Source organism: Alligator sinensis, unplaced genomic scaffold (assembly GCF_000455745.1).
Source record: "Alligator sinensis unplaced genomic scaffold, ASM45574v1 scaffold1146_1, whole genome shotgun sequence".
In the NCBI taxonomy this organism is placed as follows: Eukaryota; Metazoa; Chordata; order Crocodylia; family Alligatoridae; genus Alligator; species Alligator sinensis.
In genome coordinates this window covers 495,971-516,010 of record NW_005842696.1, presented here as the reverse complement: position 1 = coordinate 516,010, position 20,040 = coordinate 495,971, and the positions used below count along the sequence as shown (strand labels likewise).

Below are 20,040 nucleotides of genomic sequence, written 5' to 3'. Positions count from 1 at the left end.
TCAAATTTTATGATTCTTTGCAATAGAACCACACACATTTAATTAAATCAGTCATCTTTAACAAAACTGGCACGTCATGATTAATAAAAGCAAACCGAGTTCAGATTACTTGTTTTTTTTTGCAAAGGTTTTATTTTTATTGACCTTTTAAATAATTGTAAGTAATACCCAATTTATTTAGTCAGGTAAATGATTGCATATAAACATTTAACGTTCAAATTTATAATAAATAACACTGCATTATTTAGTATTTAGCTTTTTTGAGGAATTGTTAATGTAAATTGTATTGTCTTTCTTTTAAGTGTAATCTTTTTTTACCATAGGGACATTTCAGCTATGGGGCCATACTATTCAAGTAGACTGGGCAGACCCAGAGAAAGAAGTTGATGAAGAAACAATGCAGAAAGTTAAAGTGTTGTATGTAAGAAACTTAATGATCTCTACTACGGAGGATACAATTAAAGCAGAATTTAACAAATTCAAGCCAGGAGCAGTTGAACGTGTAAAGAAACTGAGAGACTATGCTTTTGTTCACTTCTTCAACCGAGAGGATGCAGTTGCTGCTATGTCTGTAATGAATGGAAAATGTATTGATGGAGCTAGTATTGAAGTAACACTGGCAAAACCAGTCAACAAGGAAGGCACTTGGAGACAACATCTTAATGGTCAGATTAGTCCAAACTCTGAGACTCTCCTAGTGTTTGCTAACAAAGAAGATGGACATCAAAAATCTTTAGGAAAACCAGCAAGTCTTACCATTCGCCTTAATGGTCAGCACAGTCCAACCACCCCTGAACTTGAAAGGTGTACTTACCCATTTTTCCCTGGAACAAAGCTTACTCCAATTAGCATGTATTCTTTAAAAGCCAACCACTTCAATTCTGCAGTAATGCATTTAGATTATTACTGCAACAAGAATAACTGGGCGCCTCCAGAATACTACTTGTATTCAACAACAAGTCAGGATGGAAAAATACTCTTGGTTTACAAGATAGTGATGCCTAGCATTGCAAATGGTTCCCAGAGTTATTTCATGCCAGACAAACTTTGCACAACACTGGAAGATGCAAAAGAATTGGCAGCACAGTTTACACTGCTACATTTAGGTAAGTTTGAAAAAAAAAAAAAAAAAAAAAAAAAGACTTTTTAATTAGCTTTTATAAAACGAAGTAGAACATTTACTTGTTCTGTGTATAAGTAGCCTCTGTAAATGGTGCTACGGCATCTTGGGGTTCAGCCAGGGTACTGTGGCACTTTGGGGTCCCTTGAGATCTTTCAAGGGTGCCATTCACTGTTAGGTGTTCAAACATAATAAACTAAACCAGGAGATTTCAAATAGGAAATCATAGTGTTAAGAAACCCAACTTTTGTGGTCTTTCTGAGTTCCTTGCAACAAAAATTTGTTCTATTATTTTTCTGTAGTCAAAAAAGTAAAAACTAAGCTGAAATTTTTTGAAGTGTATCTTGAGTCTAACAAGGGGTTTCTCAGGTCTGAAATGGTTGAGACCCATTGATTTAAACCAGTGGTTTCCAACCTTTTTTTTCTGCGGCCTGCTGCTGGGAGCAAAGTGGAGCAGCAGCAGCAGCCCGATGGTGGGGGAACCCCTGGCACACGGCATGGCTTATCCTTTGTGTGTGGCACTGCCGGCATTGCCCCCACGACCCTCATTTGGGTTGCGACCTGAGGTTGGGAACCTCTGATCTAAACTAAGGACATCTTTCTTGCCATCCTCACTTCACCATCCTGGAGTTCTGCCTGGGTGTTACTGTTGTTCATGTTAGATAAGAAGCAGAATGAAAGAAAACTTTGAATTCTGCACTTGCAGGGGATTTTTCTGCTCTAGTTTCTCTAACTTAATGCAGGCTGTTTCTTAATGCATGTTTCTGTTGATCTTTTTTTCCTCCTTTCAGTATTGCTGTTTTTCTCCATTTTTCTCTTGTACTTTAGAATCCCAGTGAATTACAGTAATTTTTGTTTTATTGCACAACACATCTTGTTTCTAAAAGATGATATTTAAAGGCTTGGGTTTCTAGAAAATGACAAAGGAAAAGAAGAGTAGTTACATATCAGGAAGAGCTACAACTGTTCAGAAGAGTCTAGACATATATCTGGCTCCTGGGACCCTTAATTAGACTCAGTTTATAAGTTATCTTCTTGTGTTTCAGCTGCTTCAGCAGCTTGAAGAAAAGAGAACTGTCTTTGAGGCAGCTGGGGATTTCCTAGCTGAAGGGTATTTAAATGACACAAAACTGGCATAGCTGGACACTGGTACTTTCCAGTATAGAATTGGAAGGATTTATAGCCAAAATTCCCCAGGGTACTGCTCTAAATTATGCTGAAGGCTAAACTGAGGATGGAGATAGCAAAAAGGTAGATTATAAGGTCATGTCTTGTATTGTGAGTCCTTCATTCTGTACACGCATTGGTGAGACCAAAAGGCTATGCCTGTACATGGAATGCCATATAGGGCATGTTGAGAATCATAGGTTTATTGAAATGATGACCACTTAGGCACTGGGGGGCAACATTTTTAGCAGGTATGCCACAAATAGGCCCTGCACCCTTCCCAAATATTAGTCTGATCACTTTGCCTTGCCCAATTTTGCTGTTCTGCTTTTTGCCCTGTGCTCCCTGCCCAGTCTGCTGCGCTGTTTCCTACCTTATCTGCTGCTGCCCTGCCTGCCCTCTCCCTTACCTGCCGCATACAGAAGCTGCTTTACCTGCCGCATACAGAAGCTGCCTGTGTCACTGGTGGCATGCATGCCACAGGCTGACTCCTGTATTAAGGTGTATAGGATAACAACAAAAAAGTTCAGCTGTGTTCAGTTGAAATAGAAGATCTGGAAGGAATCCATCCATCTGATCCCTCTGTTCAGAGAGTCTCAGCTCTTGAAAAGAATGACTAGAAAGCTTTTGCTGATGCAGCCTTTGAGTTGAGTGCTGCAATTTACTTATTTAGTGATTTTCTTTTTTATACACTTTTTAAAATGAGAAGGCATAAAGTATATATTTATTCATAATTATTTTAGTATCCTAGTTCCATTTTAAGGTAAGACTGCATGACTGCGAGAGAAAGGGGAATTTTTTACTTTAAAGTTTCTTTTCGTTCCTGTGTCTGCCAGTCCAACCCATTGAGTTAATCGGAGTTCTTCTAATATTGCTCTTATGTTTGTGGTACTTAGTAAATTGATGAATAAATCATTTAAGTTTTTCCTGTACTTTTTTGATTCCAAGTGGTGGTGTAGCATCCACAAGTCCACAGTGTTATTCCTTGAACGTTAGCTTCAAAATGACTGTGCAGATACTTTTGCTTTTTATTGCGTGAGACGCATGCTGTTGGTAGAGTTTAGTTTCTCTTTTTCCTTTTCTTTCAAACTTTTGATTTTTCTTTTTGATTCATTTTTATTATTATTATTAGCTAGACAGGAAATGCTTAAAATGTAAAACCTACCACTCTGGGATTAATATGTTCTGTATGCATAATGCTGGTCAGCTTTGAAGAAAAGACACTTTCCCTTAGTATTTAGGCCTATAGGGTAGAATTCAGCTACTCTGGCTGCTTCCTTCCACAGATGTGGAAGGAAAAAAATGCTATACTTTGAGTTTGGTGCACCCCTGCGTTGAATGTAGCACATGTCCAGAAGAAGCATCGCAGTAATTTGAACCAGCTTGCCCAATGTCTGTATAGATCCTGTGCTTCAGCAGGGCTTTTTGATGCTTTTATCTAATAGTTGGTTGAATCAGCTTTAGATGAAAGTGCCAAAAAACCCTACTGAAATGCCCGATCTATAGAGACGCTGGAGAGCCAGGTCAAACTAATGCAATTCCTTTTCCAGTAAAGCGCTATTTGGGGTTTTTTTGTTTTGGTTTCTTTTGTTTCTTTCCCATGTCTGTCAGTGCCTTGTGTGCCTTAGGGCCCGACTACACGTTCAAATGAAAGCTTGATAGAAACCAGCTATAAAGTTGTTACATATTTTCACATACTAACTTTATAGCTAGTTGGCTGTTTTATAGCTGGATAATTTTATCATGTGATAATTACTTTGCATGTGTGGCAGGTCTAAATTTATTGCATGAATAACTAGTTAATTATGTGATAATTACACTTGTGGCTAATTTGCATGTGTGGTCGGTCTGCATTTATTCCACTGTTAAGCAGTGAGCCCACTGTCCTGTTCTCTCCGTAATGGAACAGATTATGCTGTGCAGAACCCTTAAGGGTCAGGCATTGTGGCTCTTCTAGGTTGCCATGCAGGATCATTTGCTTGTTTCCTTCTGTGATCCAAATTTCAAATTTTCCAGTGCCTGACTAGATACAGAATTAGTCCTGCTCATTTGTTTTCAGTTATGTGAATTCCAAAGGAGTTATGATTTCTCTAACTTCAAGCAATAACCTTTTTGTGCATAAGCAAGGGGAAAAATCAAGTTTTCAAAAACACTAGTAGCTGAAGTAAGACATTCTGACTTAGATTTGAAAACTGACAGCAGTACAAAGTGCTGCTAAAATGACACAGCCCATAGGTCTGATGCCTCCTTGGAAGCATATATTCTTGGGAAGATGAGACTGCTACTTTTTCCCCCCACCTTTTATACCTACTAGCCAATTGACTAGCAAGAATGACAGGAGGGTGGGGAGGCAGGGGCTGAGATGGAGTGCCACCACTTAACGCCCCGTGCTGCTGCTGTTCTGCCTCTTGCTCTCTGTCCTGTCTGGTCCTTGGCACCGCTTGCAGGGAGCAGGGTGGGGGAGCCGAGGCCAGTGCTGCTGGGCCCAGCTCCCCCACCCTCTGTCCGGTCCTTGGCGTGGCTTCGGAATCATGGTGGCACTCCCCCACGCTTGGAGCACTCTGATTGGCTGTTTCCATAAGCTAGTTAGAGCGTGACTAAAACGTTCCAGACAGACAGATAGACTTAGGTTTTTGTAATATTAGAATGTTGGATGCCACAATCTCCCAGCAGCTTTTTCAGAATGAAGCAGTTAAAAACTTAAAACTAATCAAATTGTGTCTGAAACCTCAATAAAGGAGGCAAGAGCAAGGAGTTGTAATATGCGCAGCAGACCAAAAAGCCTCTGAAAGCCAGTAATTTTAGACATTGAACTTGATCCTAAGTCCCTCTATCAGTTTCTTGGCTTACTGTTACAGTTTCTAAATTTAAAAATAAATCGTTTTATCCCACAACTGCTTTGAAGGACCCAGGGCTGCTGACAGACTTGGAAAAAAAACCAAACAGCGCTTTATTGGAAGAGGAGTAGTGTCAGTTTGACCCAGCTCACCCAACGTCTGTATAGAGCATGCGCTTGAGCGAGCTTTCTGGCGTTTCAATAGCTGATTCAATCAGCTATTAGATAAAAGTGCCAAAAGGCCCCGCTGAAGTGCACAATCTATATGGAAGTTGGGTGAGCTGGGTCAAGCTGATGCAGCTCCTCTTCTGGACATGTGCAGTGCTCAGCATGGGGATCCAAGTAAAGCACCATTTTGGTTTTTTTTTTCCCCCATATTAGGAGATCCAGCATTCTCGTTAGGGCAGGATTGCACCTGTCTAAACTATTCTAAACAAATATTTGTTTAAACTGGTTTTTAAAAACTTCCAGTGATAGAACGTCTACATTCTCTCTATGGTAATCTGTTCCAGTGCATAACCAACTTCATGGTTAAAAGTTCTTCTTAATATCCAACTGAATTCTCCCTTGTTTCAGTTTAAGCCCATTACTGCTCGTTCTTGCTTTTGTAGAAATGGTTATTAATCCCCCCATTCAATTTCTCTTCTCCAGACTAAATAATCTTAATTCCTTCCATCTTTCTTCATATGGCATGTTTTTTAAGATTTATAATAATTGTTGTTGCTCTCCCCTGGACCTCCCTTCAGTTTGTTCACATCATTCTTGAAGTACTGTGCCCGAAGCTGGATGTAGTGCTTGAGGCCTCACCAGTTCTGAATAGAATAGTCGAATCGCTTCCTTTTACTTGCATAACATGCACCTGTTAAATAATTCCAATGTGCTGTGAATTAATTAATAATTTTTTTAAAAGGTAATTTTAACTTAGATTCAGCTTGTGATCCAGACCCTTTTTTGCAGTACTAGACATTTGTTCCCTGTTTTGCATTTGTTTGATTATATTAAGCATAGTACTTTAGGTTTGTCCTTATTGAATTTTATCTGATTTATTCTGGATCACTTTTCCAATTTATCAAGGTTACTTTAAATCTTAATCCAGTCATTTTTGTGTCTGTTCCTTTGCACAGGTTGGTGTTATTTGGAAATTTACTAGCCATATGTTCAGTCAGTCCCATCTTCCAGTTAATTTCTGAAGGTATTCAACAATACTGGACCCTACAATACTGTTGATACTTCCTCAGAGTTTGACATTGAACCATTGATCACTACTTGTTGAACACAATTATCCAAAAGCTATGAATTCACATTATAGTATTTTCATTTAGACCATATTTCCTTAGTTTGCTGGTAAAAATCTTGTGGAAGATGGTGTCAAAAGTCTTGCTAAAGTTGAATTATTCTACATTCCACTTCTTTCCACTTGCCCATAATACCTGTCAGTTTGTCCAAGAAGTAAATCAGGTTGGTTAAACAAGCCTTGTTCTTGACAAATCTATGTTGGCTGTTCCTTATCAGTGGTTACCTTATCTTCTAGGTCAGGGCTGTCCAACTCTAAACCTTTAGGGGCTTAACCAGTGGTGGCTACATGCCCAAAGACATTCCTTCCCACTCCCACCTGCACCATGCGGGCATCCTCTCCCCCCTCCCCCAACCCAAATGCTGCACTGCATCCACACACTGCAACATACAGGCACACAAGTGTGTTTTCCATCTCCACCCAAACCCCTGCTGCACAGGGTGTCCCCTGTTGTTGTACCATATAGGCACAATCCCCCACACATGGCTTCTTTTTCAAACTGTCCCCTACCCCTCCAAGCAAAGCTCCATACTCCCTTTCAGCTCCTCACACCATTTACCATATTGCCTGGCCTTGTGGGGAAAGGGCAGGAAGCAGCAGCTGGAGGAGGGAGGGGGAGCCCAGAGTCTCTGTCTACAACAAAATGATGGGGAGGCACTACTTCACAGTGGCTAGGCAGGAGGCCACAGCTTAATCCCTGCAGGCTGCCAGTTGGAAAGCCCTGTTCTAAGTGCTTAGAAATTGATTCTTTGATATGGTTTGATATATTGGGACATCAAAATTTGGATGACTGGTCTAATTCTGAGGGTGCTCCTTTTCTCCTCTTTTAAAGATAGTGTAGTTTCCTTTTTCTTGTGCTCTGGAACCTCCCTCACCCAGGGAGGTGAATCTACATAGGTCAGGCTGGTTTGAAAATACCAGTATATTAGAGTAATCTCCAGCCTGTTTTTTCCCTACTTTAGTCTGATTTACTTAACTCCTAACCTTGATGCTTACTGCCTATTATCAGGCAGTTAACCTTTTTTTGAAGATTGAAGTAATAAAGCATTTAATAAATTCAGCTTTCCCCACATTGTCCATTGGTAGCTTGCCCTCCCCTTTCTTTGGTCTTCCTTTTGCTTCTAACATGTTTTATATAATTTTCTGTTGCGTTTTATGTCTCTTGCTAGCTGTGTCTAAGCTTGTCTGAGCTTTCCTATTCCTTTGCTTCTATTTTTCTGAGCAGGGACAGGGACATCCTCCTCCACTGGGATTCCTGATGGACCCAGGGGAGGTGCAGCCAGGCTCAGGGTCAGTGAGGACCTAGTCAGGGAACTTCTGGAGGGACTAGATGTGTTCAAATCAGCAGGTCCTGACAATCTTCACCCCAGAGTGCTTAGGGAATTGGCAGAAGTCTTTGCAGGATCCCTGGCACAACTTTATGAGCGCTCATGGTGCTTTGGTGAGGTGTCTGACAACTGGAAAAGGGCCAATGTCCCCATCTTCAAAAAAGGGAGGAAAAAGGACCCAGGAAACTATAGGCCCGTTAGTCTTACCTTAGTCCTGGGGAAGCTCTTGGAGAAAATTATCCAGGAGCACATCTGCTAGGGGCCAGCAGGGGAGTTTATGCTTAGGGGCAATCAACATGGGTTCATTAGAGGCAGGTCCTGTCAGACCAACCTGGTGGCCTTCTATGACCAGGTCACGAAAGCCTTGGATGCAGGTGTCACAGTGGACGTAGTCTTCCTGAACTTTAGGAAGGTCTTCGACGCTGTCTCTCACCGCATCCTCACTAAAAAATTAGGCGTCAGCGCCTACACAGTCAGATGGGTCGCAAATTGGCTGGAAGGCCACACCCAGAGAGTGGTGGTGGATGGGTCATTTTCGACGTGGAGAGATGTGGGCAGTGGGGTTCTCCAGAGCTTGGTCTTTGGGCCCACACTGTTCAATATCTTCACTGGCGATTTGGACGAGAGGGTGAGAAGCACCTTGTTCAAGTTCGCAGATGACACTAAGATGTGGGGAGAAGTGAGCGTGCTAGAAGAGAGGGACAGGCTACAACTAGATCTCGACAGGTTACAGAGGTGGGCGGATGAGAATAGGATGGGTTTCAATACGGACAAGTTCAAGGTGTTGCACCTGGGGAGGAAGAACCAGCAGCATACCTACAGGCTGGGGAACTCCCTTCCCGTCAGCACAGAGTCAGAGAAGGATCTTGGAATCACTGTTGATTCCAAGATGAACATGGGCCACCAGTGTGGGGACGCAGTCAGGAAGGGTAACTGCACTTTGTCATGCATCCATAGATGCATCACGAGCAGGTCCAAGGAGGTGATCCTCCCTCTGTATGCGACATTGGTCAGGCTGCAGTTGGAGTACTGTGTCCATTTCTGGACGCCACACTTCAGGAGGGACGTGGACAGCATCGAGAGGGTCCAGAGGAGGGCCACTCACATGATTAGGGGGCGGTAGGGCAGGCCCTACGAGGAGAGGCTACGAGACCTGAACCTGTTTAGCCTCCACAAAAGAAGGCTGAGGGGATATAGTGGCCACCTATAAACTTGCCAAGGGGGACCAGCAGGCAATGGGAGAGTTCCTTTTCCCCCGAGCGCTACTGGGGGTAACAACAACAGCCATAAGTTGACTGAGAGTAGGTTTAGGCTAGATATCAGGAGGCACTACTTCACTGTCAGGGCAGCTAAGAGCTGGAACCAACTTCCAAGGAAAGTGGTGCTCACCCCTACCCTGGGGGTCTTCAAAAGGAGGCTAGACAGCCACCTAGCTGGGGTCATTTCACCCCGGCATCCTTTCCTGCCCATGGCAGGGGGTCAGACTAGATGATCTGCATAGGTCCCTTCCAACCCTACCAACTATGAAACTATTCCCCCCTGCCCTTCATGCTTTTACTATATTCTTACTCATCCTTAATATTATGGCCAAATCTTATTTTTTTGTAAGATTGTATTTTATTTTACAAGTGATTTCAGAGCCTATGTTTATCAAAGTGAGTCTTACTATACAATATATCCTAGTCTTTCTTTACATTGGGAGAGCATGTTATTTGTCTTTATGTGCAACACTACCATGAAACTCACTGTTTACAAAGTTTAATCAATAGCAAAATGTAAAGAAGTGGTGAAAAGTAAAGGAAAGTAATTATTTCCTCCAATCATTTTCCATTATGGTAATTATAGATATTAATTGTAACAATAATAGGAAATAGTAGGCATACTAGGAAGCACGGTGAATATAGTCCTTGTGTAATTTAATAGTATCGTTTTAATCAGCCTATTCCTGATGTCAGGGTAATAAACAAGTTTACATTTGAAAGATACTATGCTGAGACTAGAGTTCCTTTTTTGTGTTTGAGGGAAAGCAAATTAAGTTTTCATCAAAGGCTCTGACACCTTTAGCTTTTTATCACATTGATGTGCAAAATAATTGATTTTGTCAGTATATAAGGAAAAACTGATACAGACCTGCTAAAAATCCACAAAGTTCATCCATGCAATGTATTATGTAAGATGACTACTATTGTCCTTTAGTATAAGGTATTGCATATTTAGGTGCTATCAATTTTCTTACTTCCTTTATTTCAATTAACAGTTATTTGATGATATGTACAATCCTGCTTAATAAGAGGCAGTACAATGTTTCACCACATGGTGTCACCTAAATATTTTGAAAACTAGCTAAGAACAGATATAGTTAGTAAATGTGATTTTGCTGGAGGGTAGCATAAAGTATTTTTTAAAGTTGATATAGGAATTATGCAAAATATGGTGGAGGACATCTAGAGGTGTTGTGTAAGTTGTACATCTATGAGTGTAAGTGTGTGAAAGACGATCTAAATCGGTCCAAATGCCAAGGATTCAGGGTACAGTATAGGAAAGTGCAAATTAAAAAAGGGGAACAAATAAAGCAGGAAAGAAAGTAAATGCACAGCAAAGGAAAGGACCACCTATTTCTTTAGTTTGAATCCATCTTCAACAAGAATTAGAATGTGTGTGTGTGTGTCTCTCTCTCTCTTTTTCTCTCTCTCTCTCTCTCAGCATTTGCCCTCAGTTCTGTTGGTGGGATCATTATTAGGTGTTACATGTTTCACCTGGCTAGGAAAACATGAAATACTCCCAGCTGTCACCTTTGTAGATCTTTAACCATAATATGGATATAAAAAAGAGAGCATTTTTCTCAAAGAGCGATTTTTGTACTATCTTTTCATTCAGATATCGTTAGTAAGAGTTCCACTGCTTGGAGATTTTGCTTCCTCAGATTCATTAAGAATAAAAGGAAAGATATGCATTATAGTGATGGACTGGCCAAAAGCATGTATATGCATGGTTTGTTACAATCACTTGGTGTTAAACGAGGTCTAAACTCCTACTGATTACTTCCACTCAAGTCTAAATGAGGGAGATCTGCAGACCATTAGAAGGTACTTGTCCTCAGGCTCCACAACTGGTTTTGTTAGCAGATCTTATGGCCACAACCAGGAGGCAAGTATCTGTGCCTTCCTATCCTCAAACTATAAGTATGTTAAGCCACCTGTAGGGAATCTTTTGTCTGTGGCCTGGAATGACACACTTTGGGCAGAGGTAAGTGGGCACTAGGACCTACCCACAGCCAACACTTCTCCCTATTGTGGCACAGGGAGAGTGCTCACAGCCAGACACCACTGAAGCCCCATGTCTGTGGGCCAGTTCAGGCCTACAGGCTATAGTTTGCCAGCTTCTGTGTTAAGCCATTTGTATCTACAGGTACTAGGTGTTGACAGCCAAGATGCTACTCTGCAGTATTGTATTAACTAATCTGAGGCAACAGATCTCTACTCTGAGGTCAGAGGCAAGTGATCCCATGGAAACGATAAAGGATTTTTGAGCCTAGCTGCTGTCTGGTTCCGCAGATCCATGTTACATTAAGGGCTAGTGATTCAGTATTCCCAGTCCAGCAGTCCCAAGAAGAGTCAATATGTGGTTGACATGTAATACTTCCAGGAGTTCTTGAGTCATAATATCACTTTGTAGATTTCCAGGATTTGTTAACATGAATGAGAGCAATACATGAGCTTTCCAATATTAAACAATGACTCCCTCCTCAGAGTGCCCTAGAGGGCATTAAAGAGTCCTCTGTTGAATAGTGAACGTGTCTTAAAAGTGCAAGCCTAATTTCTCTGAAGGATGCCTCTGAAATAGTTTCTCCAGCAATTATAGGTGTGCATAAAACTCTGTCCAGTAGTGCTTTTCCACTGCATCTGAAGGGGATGTGGAATCAAGATAAACCAAAATAAAAAAGGATTACTTAGATCCTTGAGCTGTCCCAAAAAGATGCGTGAGAAGTTCATTTGAAATTCAGTTATTCTGAGTAGTTAAACCCTAACCTTATGGAGAGGAGCTGCAGAAAGGTTTTACACAGCTAAGTGAGTGGGCAAAAAATGGCAGATTAACTTCAGTGTTGACAAGTGCAAGGTAATCCATGGGGTGGGGGGAAGAATAACTTCAATTATACATACACAATGCTGGTTTCTGAACTAGCTGTTATGACTCGGGAAAGAGACTTTGGAGTCATTGCAGATATTCTTGAAAAACATCAGCTCATTTGGCACTGGCAACCAAAACTGCTGATTAAAATGGTTGGCATAATTAAGAAGGGAACTGAAAATACAACAGAAAGCATCATTCCATTTTACAGATCCATGATGTGCTCATATCTTGTATACTATATGCCAGTGATCCAAAACTTGCCCTCAGCATGACCTCATTTGTGACCCCATTTCCTCAGCATGACCTGTCAAACCACAGCTCCCTACCCCCCACCCCACACCTATCCTTCATTCCAGACGCAGCCTCTTGGCCCTGCTGGTGCCCCTCACTCCCAACCCGCAGTCCCCTGCCCTGCCCGCCACCCCCAGCAGCACCTGATCCCTGGCTGGCTCCCATGAGAGGCAGAAGCTGCTGCAGTCGGAGCACATCATGAATTTGTAAAATGGAATGATGCTTTCCATCCCTGTCACCTTCTCTGCAGGCGGCACAACTGAAGTGGAGCCTATGCTGAGGGGAGGATGTGGACTGCCAGCTGCTGACTCAGGGCTCCCCTCCCTGCTACCCTTCCCCCAGGGGCCTTTGCAGCCCATTAGGTGGGACCCAGTATGGGAGGGAGTGCCATGCTGCCATGGCCGCCAAGCTTAGGATGTGACCCCTGCCCGGCAGCAGCAGGGACACAACTCTGTGCTGCTGCTGCGCCTTATTTTGGCAGACATGGCAGCACAGTGCTCCCTCCCGCGCTGGGTCCCACCTGCTGGGTTCCATGGAGACAGCTCCTGCCCTGAGCTGGTCTGGCCCCGCTACAGTCCCCACCCTGCTGAGTGTGCAAAAATCTTGGGGGTGCATGTGTCCCCCCCCACCACATTATCTTGGACCCCTGGCCCCCTCCACCACCTTGCCTGTGCTCCCCCACCCCCAATCCTTTCTTGCCCTTTGCCCCCATAGACTTACCTAGAGGGAGCTGTTCTCCACCACTGCTTGGTTGCCATATGCATGTGCAGGTACACATGCATGTGCCCCCCCCCCCCACCTCCGACTGCCCTTCCCTATTCCACCCAGTCCCTTGCAGGCGGGAACTCTGCCAACCTGCAAGGGGAAACCCACAGTTTCCCTCCTTTTTCTCCTTTAAAAAAGAAAATCCAATGTTTTCCATAGCGAACGGAAAACCCAGATCCCTGTTTATCGCAACCCCATCTACTGACGTTGCAACCTCATTTGAGGTCGCAACCCATAGTTTGGGAACTGCTGCTGTATACATGTCTGGTCTCCTCATCTCAGAAAAGGTGTGGTAGAATTAGATAAGGTACAGAGAACGGCAACCAAGTTGATCAGGGTATGGAGCAATTGCCCTAACAGCAGAGACTTAAAAAGGCTAGGCCTCTTCAGTTTGGAATGGAGAAGGCTGAGGAGGGATATGAGGAGGTCTTTAAAATCATGGAGGGTTTGAGTTACAAAATGAGTAAGGAATTTATTTATAAGGAATACTTAAAAAATGAGTAAGGAATGGTTACTTGCCAAGTGCCAGAATATTAGAAATTAGCAGGAGACAGGTTTAAACCTAACAATAGAAAGTACTTTTTAATGAAGCATGCAGTTAACTTGTTTCATCATCCTTGTATCAAAGGGCTGCCACCACTGTTGAGTTACCTTGTGGAACTCATTGCCACAGGAGATTGTAGAGGCAGATAGTATAGCGCAGGCTCAAAAAGGGACTAAACAAATTAATGGATGACAGATCTATTATGAGCTATTAAACAGAATGGTCAGGGCTATATCCTTTGTTGTCTCTAAACCATCAATGGTGGATGCCATGGAGGCTAATGAACAGGGGATAGATTACTCTAGATAGACCCAATTTGTATGCTTGCTCTCTCTAAACAGTCAGGGACTGCACAGGCCCTGCAGGCTGCACACTGCACAGGTGGGTGCTCTTCCACCCCACTGCACTGCGCATGTGGGCTTGTGCCCCTCTTCCCCCCCTGCACCTCATGTATAAGGGGGCAGGCATTGTGACACAGTGCCCCACCTTACCTTCAGCTCCCTGCTGGCTCCCCTGGGACACTGCATCACCCAGGGGCTCTGGTCTTCGGGCCTCCCTGGCACCACAGGTTGTGCCACACCTACCTTTGTGACTGTCAGGCAGCAAAAACAGGGGGAGGTGAGGGAATGCCCTAAGTCCATGGCTGCTACTGCAGTCAGAAGGGCAGTGGCAGCAGCAGCTGCGTGGGAGTCCATGGGCTGCATGTTAACCCCTTGTGGACCACCAGTTGGACAGTTCTGCTCTAAAGCATCCATTCCTGTCACTGTAGGACACAAGCCTATTTGTTACATATTAACTTAGTGGGCCTATGCACACCAGTAAACTAAAAGCCCTCTTCTTTTGTTAGAGGTAGATCTCTAAGTGTGTAACAACAACATTCTTGGGATACAAAAGAGAAAATGGACTGGAGTGAAGGTCATGGGTTAATAATAAGGATTCTGAAGGGAAACACTGAGCAGAGAGCACTGGCTAGTGTCCATTCCACCTTGAACATATTCAGGGAGCCTGTGAATGCTGCCCATTGAAACTCTGGATCCTTTCATAGAGGAGTGCTGAAAATGGCTTCATAGTCACCTGGGTTCCCCCAAGCCAGGGCTTCCTTTCTGGTGTGGTAGATGGTGAGATTGGCCAGAGCCAGGAAGAGGTTAACCTGGAGATCCTGAGATTGGGTGGGGCTACAGATTAGGAGCTTGTTAAAGAAAGGTGTGGAGAGAAGTGCAGCCAGAACCTCCAGAGGAGACAGCTGTAGGGACTACAGTTTGGCTCACTCAAGGTAAATGTGCATCAGGATCTCCCTCCGTTGACAAAAGGGGCAGATGTTGGGGAGTATCGCTGAAGCACACCAGATACACTGGTGTCTTGTGTGATTAGGGTAGAATGCAGGCTGGTTCACTCAGGATTATGGCTGTTGCTGCTGTTGGATACTTAGCTAGATGGATCATTGGTCTGACTTCTTATGTTTTTATTTGTATTGGTTTTAGTCCCGTATCTCAACTATAATCTAATCTTGGGGACAGTGGAGAGAGGAATCATTGTTGCTATTGAGTTAGAAATGTAAGAGTGGAAACTGGCATAGAATCCTGCTTTCAGCCTTCACTGAGTATTTTGCTTTCCAAATTCAGATGCTGCCTGAGTTGCCTTTTCTTTGAGCATGGGTAGGGCCCCTCCATTTTTCTTTTTAAGGGATCTATTGTAAGAGCTTCTGTGACCAAGGTGCATGAAACTCAGTTGACCTTGTCCAGTAAGGGTGGCAGACTGTTTGTTTTTCTATCACAGGCAGTTCATCATATCTAGACAGACATGTTTTGAATGTTGCCAAGACTGATTTTTTTGATAGATTAATCTGTTCACCTCATTTTTATGATATGATACCATATGATATTGAAGAACCTTAGAAAAGGACAGATATATATAATGCAATTCATCATATCCTTAAAGTCAGTTGAGTATGACTTTAAGAGACTTTAAGAAGCCAACCTCATTGGGTTCTGTGGAAAACACAGGAAATGTGCTAGTAAAAAATTATCTGGTGCCCTCAAAAGTCATGCCTTTCTGGAGAGTTTGGTTGTGTAAAACAACCCCAGCTTTGTGTCTCTTTGAGGTGGTTGAAGAAAGACAGATTTTGAAAGGATCATTAAATTTATGGTTCTTTGCAAGTGTCATTCACAAAGAAAGGCTCTGATGATAGCAGATCCTACAGATTTGGTAATTCATATTTCTGTGAAAAATAGTATCAGAAGTAAACTAATTGGACCAATGTATTGGGTTTGAAGTAACCCATTTTACAAGCAGTGGGGGGAACCCCATGTTCCTGCAACCTTAGATACATATCTGTAGCATTTAATATTCTTTATACTGTACAAATTATATGATTTTTTCCCTAAATAAATATCATTATAATGCATTTGGTTATTTGCATGCACACAGGAGAAGCTATTGTCTATGTGCTGATATATTAAAAATGAATCTATGCTTTCCTTGCTTCAATTTTGTAGTAATTTTTCAATTGCAGCATTTGTGCATACAAATATGGGCATGTAGTTAGCTAGATAGCTGGTGAGCTTTGTCTTCATTAACAAAAGAAGCCTATCCACAGATTTTGCATAGGACGTGTTATATAATTTTAAGTGACAGTGCTGAACTGTTTTGAGCAGAAGTGTCTTTTACTATCTCTATAATAGCATGATGAAGCTTTGAACTGGGTACATACTATTGCCACTACTGTAATACAGTTTTTCTAAAAAATAATAATTGCCTTACTTTTTCAAGCAGAGTCTGGGCCTCAGATTTTCGACTTTAGCCATGATTTTCCTGATTGTTGTCATTTTACTAAAATAAAAAATGTAATGTTTTGTATAATAAGTAGAGGTGTACCAATACATCCGTCCATATTGTATTGGCACCGATAAAAGGAAAATTGATGTTATCGGCTATTGGCTTATTTTGGCTGATGTGGCTGATAATGTTGCCAATAAATACTGCGTGCATGTGGTCAAGAATCCAGCCCAGCAGCTTGGAGAGCAGCGTCCGGCTGGTAAGTCTGGGAAGTAAGGTGTGGGGGAGGGAAGGGGCTTGGCAGGAAAATCAAGACCTCTGTGGTGAGGGAGGGAATGGGGTTGGGGCTGGGGCTGGGGCAGGGGCAGGCACTGCCCAGCTGGGGTGTGGCAGGACAGAGCTGTGGGCAGCTTGTCCGGGGAGGGGGTGGAGAACATGAGCAACTCCTGTCACTGCACACACCCCCAGGGAAGGCATGGGGGGGCATGTGCTCCCTGGGTTTGTGTGTGGGGTGCGGGTGGGAGGGGGACTATGGTGAATTTTGGGGTGGCTAAAGCCTCTCCTTTAGCTCCCCCCAGCACTGTCACCTCCTGCCCCACCCTGCCCACCCCAAGCACAGCCCCAGTCCAGCCCCCCCACCAGTAAGAGGCTGCCACCATCCCTGTTCCCAAACCGACAGCAGGCAGCCCACCCTTGCCTCATGCATAGATCCAGGGCTTCCTATGCCTCCTCCAGGGGTGTGCACCTTGGGGAGAGCCACCCACCTTCCCACCCTCCTGTGCCTCCCAGATGAGCCGCCTGTGGCTCCATCCGATGCCCTGCCCCCTGTCCCAGCTGGGCAGTACCTGCCTCTGCCCTAGCCCTACTTCCTTCCTTACCATGGAGGCCTCAAATTGCCTCCACCCCATGCCCTTTCCCCCCACAGACTTACCAGCTGGATGGTGCTCTCCAAGCTGCCAGGCTGCATATTGGCAATTAGATCAGTATCATCCAATATGGCTGGTTAATAATCGGCCATCGGTTTTGGCCCAAAAAGTCTTCATCAGTGCACTCCTAATAATTAATATTCTTAACCTTTAAAACTGAATCATTAACAAGTCCTAGATGATTCTGTATAACTAAACATTTAGCAGTTTTTTTATACACTGTGGTCACACTTTTATGTGTATACTTTTATATGCATGTCTCTTATCTCTTTCTAGAAATATTTACCTTCAGTAGTTTTGAATTGCTACAGGTAGCATCACAGACTGTATTTATTCTTTTATCTATATATCATTACACCTCTAGTAATCAAGGAGTAAATCCAAGTAATTAGTTGGTACACATGTTTGTTTCATACTTTTCTTTACATTTGAAATATGAAATACCATACTTGGAGAAAATTCTGGTGGAAAGTAAGTTATTTTTAATGAGGTTGACTTTATGTTCACTAGTAGGATTAAGCTTCTTAATTTTCATTAGTTTGATATGGTTTCATCCCTTCTAGTTTTTCTGGTGCAGCCACTGTGTGAGGACACAAGCTCTGATAATTTTTGTACCTCTTTACTTGCCGCCTCCTAGAATTTTGCCACAATTTGAATCTTTAAAAATGCAGAAGAGTCCCCTTAGGGATATACTCATTGTTAGTAAGTGGTAACCATCATGTTTTTCCAGGAAGAAGGCTTTGCATTTGCAACGTTGTCTAGTTTCATCCCAGCTATACAGGTGGTCCAATAAAAGATAAATCATCACTTAAAAAATCCTTACCTCTTACATAATTCCTGGACCATCATGGCTACATCATCACTCTAACACTGTCATTTCCAGGTAGTATTTTTTTTACTATATGAGGATTTGATAATCTCATCATTGAAAGATCTTTATGTGCCCAACAATCTGTGTCTTTCATTGGTTATCACAAACTTAATAATCCTACATCATTGATATTTTGGTGAAGGATTCCTGAATGATATAAGCAAGGTGAGTTTGCCTCCTTTCAATATTTTATAGAGTACTTATAAAATGTATGTCGTTATTTTGTTTAGTGGAGACTTATTTGAATTTTTTCTCCCAGCGTTCCCAAAATCTTATTCTGATAACCAACTGAAATTAGAGTCATTAGGCAAGTATTTAAACCATTCATAGTTCAAACTAAGGATTTTCCTAGTAGTTTAAATAAATTGAAAATCTTGTAGAAGCAGTAACACATTGTTTAGTCATAACAGGACATTTCTGTTCAAATATGGTCTAAGAAGTGAAGTGAAGAGCAAAGTACTGTACAAGAAATGTAGATATTATTGCACAGCTTACTTTTTCGAAGGTTATTGTGTTTTTTTCCTTTTTTATGTTGCAACAAAAATGTGGCTAGCAGACCTCTACCTGTGCGATTCTTCTGAAAATTGGAACTCTTTTTTTTTTTTAATTAATCTCTGTTAACCCTATTTTTCTTACAGAATTGTGGAGCATTTTTAGTAATAATACCTAAGGGCCAAATATTAATACTTTTTTACACTTGGAGTGGTGTTTGGCTTCACAAATAACCCATTTGATTTCAGTGGAACTGTTACCTACTCATGAATAAGGACGTCAAATCAGGCCTGTGATGTATTTTTCATGGCAAGTGTGAAAGTTTACACCACATCTATCAAATCAAAATCCTGTCCACTTTATGTCAGAATATATATTTAGAATTCTTAAAACATATTTCTCTTTCGTTCTCTTCTGTCTGTACTGAGAGGATGATATATCTTTTGTGAAAGTAGTGGAGACAGAAAGAAACTGAAACTTCAGGAAACTTCCCTACATAGAATGCACTGGAAATCTCATATATTCAGTTATTTTCTGTCTTCATAGGAGACAGTGATATTACAATTTTGCCATTTTTTTTGTTTCAAGAAAAGTATTGTCCATCTTGCTTGCTAGTGTCCTCCAGCAGTGCTTATTTTCCTCCAGCTATACCAGGAGTTGATTTTATTAATTTTTGTATAATCAGATTACTCTAAATGAGCTACCCCAAAAATGAACCTTGTAGCCATTGTAGGGAACTAGAAATCCATTTATTGTTTTGACTGCTTAATGAGCATTGAGAACAAATTTTGTTGTCATTGGCAATATTGTAGAAGTGAGATTTTGATTTCCCTATGGGTAGTGTTCCGCATTTTCAATTTTTACCACTTTACATTGATAAATTCCCTGATTATTTGTGAAGTGGTTCCGTTTTTACTGATTTACACCCGTTTTTCAGTTCAAATCCCTGGTAACTGGCACAAGTGGGGAATGGCCCATTTCCCACTCGTGCAGTTAACAGGGATTTGAACTGAAAAACAGGTGGTGCTGGTAAGCTAAAAGTGCTGCTGTGCTGGTTACCTGAGTCACAGGTTTCCAGCCGGATGTGGTGGGGGGAGGGTGGGTGGTGGCTGCATGCAGAGTTGGGGGCAAGGGTTGGCGGGGGCTGGGGAAGGGTGGCTGAAGCTTCTGCCTGGGGGCACAGGACTCCTGGCTCTGCCCCAGGCAGGCCACAGGAATTGCTCCTGGGGCAGGTGGGTCCGAACTATACCCCAGGCTGCTGCAGCAGGGCGAGGAGCACAAACGTAGCCAGGGAAGAAAGGCAGAGCCATGTGCTTCCTACCACTGATTTGTGGGCATGTGCCCCCAGAAAAAGCCTGGCCTAGGCCCAGGCCCCACAGCACGCAGCCCTCCCAGGGGGTGCATAGCAGCGAGAGCCGCGCCCCCCTCCGCACCACATCCACTGACAGCTCTCTCCGCTATGCTCCTGCTGCAGCCCTGGGAGCAGCTGACGGTCTGTGC

The 20,040-nt window shown here is 42.8% G+C and overlaps 1 protein-coding gene across 2 annotated transcripts in view; it reads left to right on the top strand.

The window, feature by feature from the left end:
• RBM46 (RNA binding motif protein 46) overlaps positions 1-20,040 on the top strand; it is a 35,558-nt gene that overhangs the window by 9,645 nt on the left and 5,873 nt on the right. For both annotated transcript variants that reach the window (XM_025216019.1, XM_025216018.1), the window contains exon 4: positions 324-1,106. In XM_025216019.1, the coding sequence (XP_025071804.1) occupies positions 324-1,106 (783 nt within the window). The remainder of the gene's footprint in view (positions 1-323; positions 1,107-20,040) is intronic.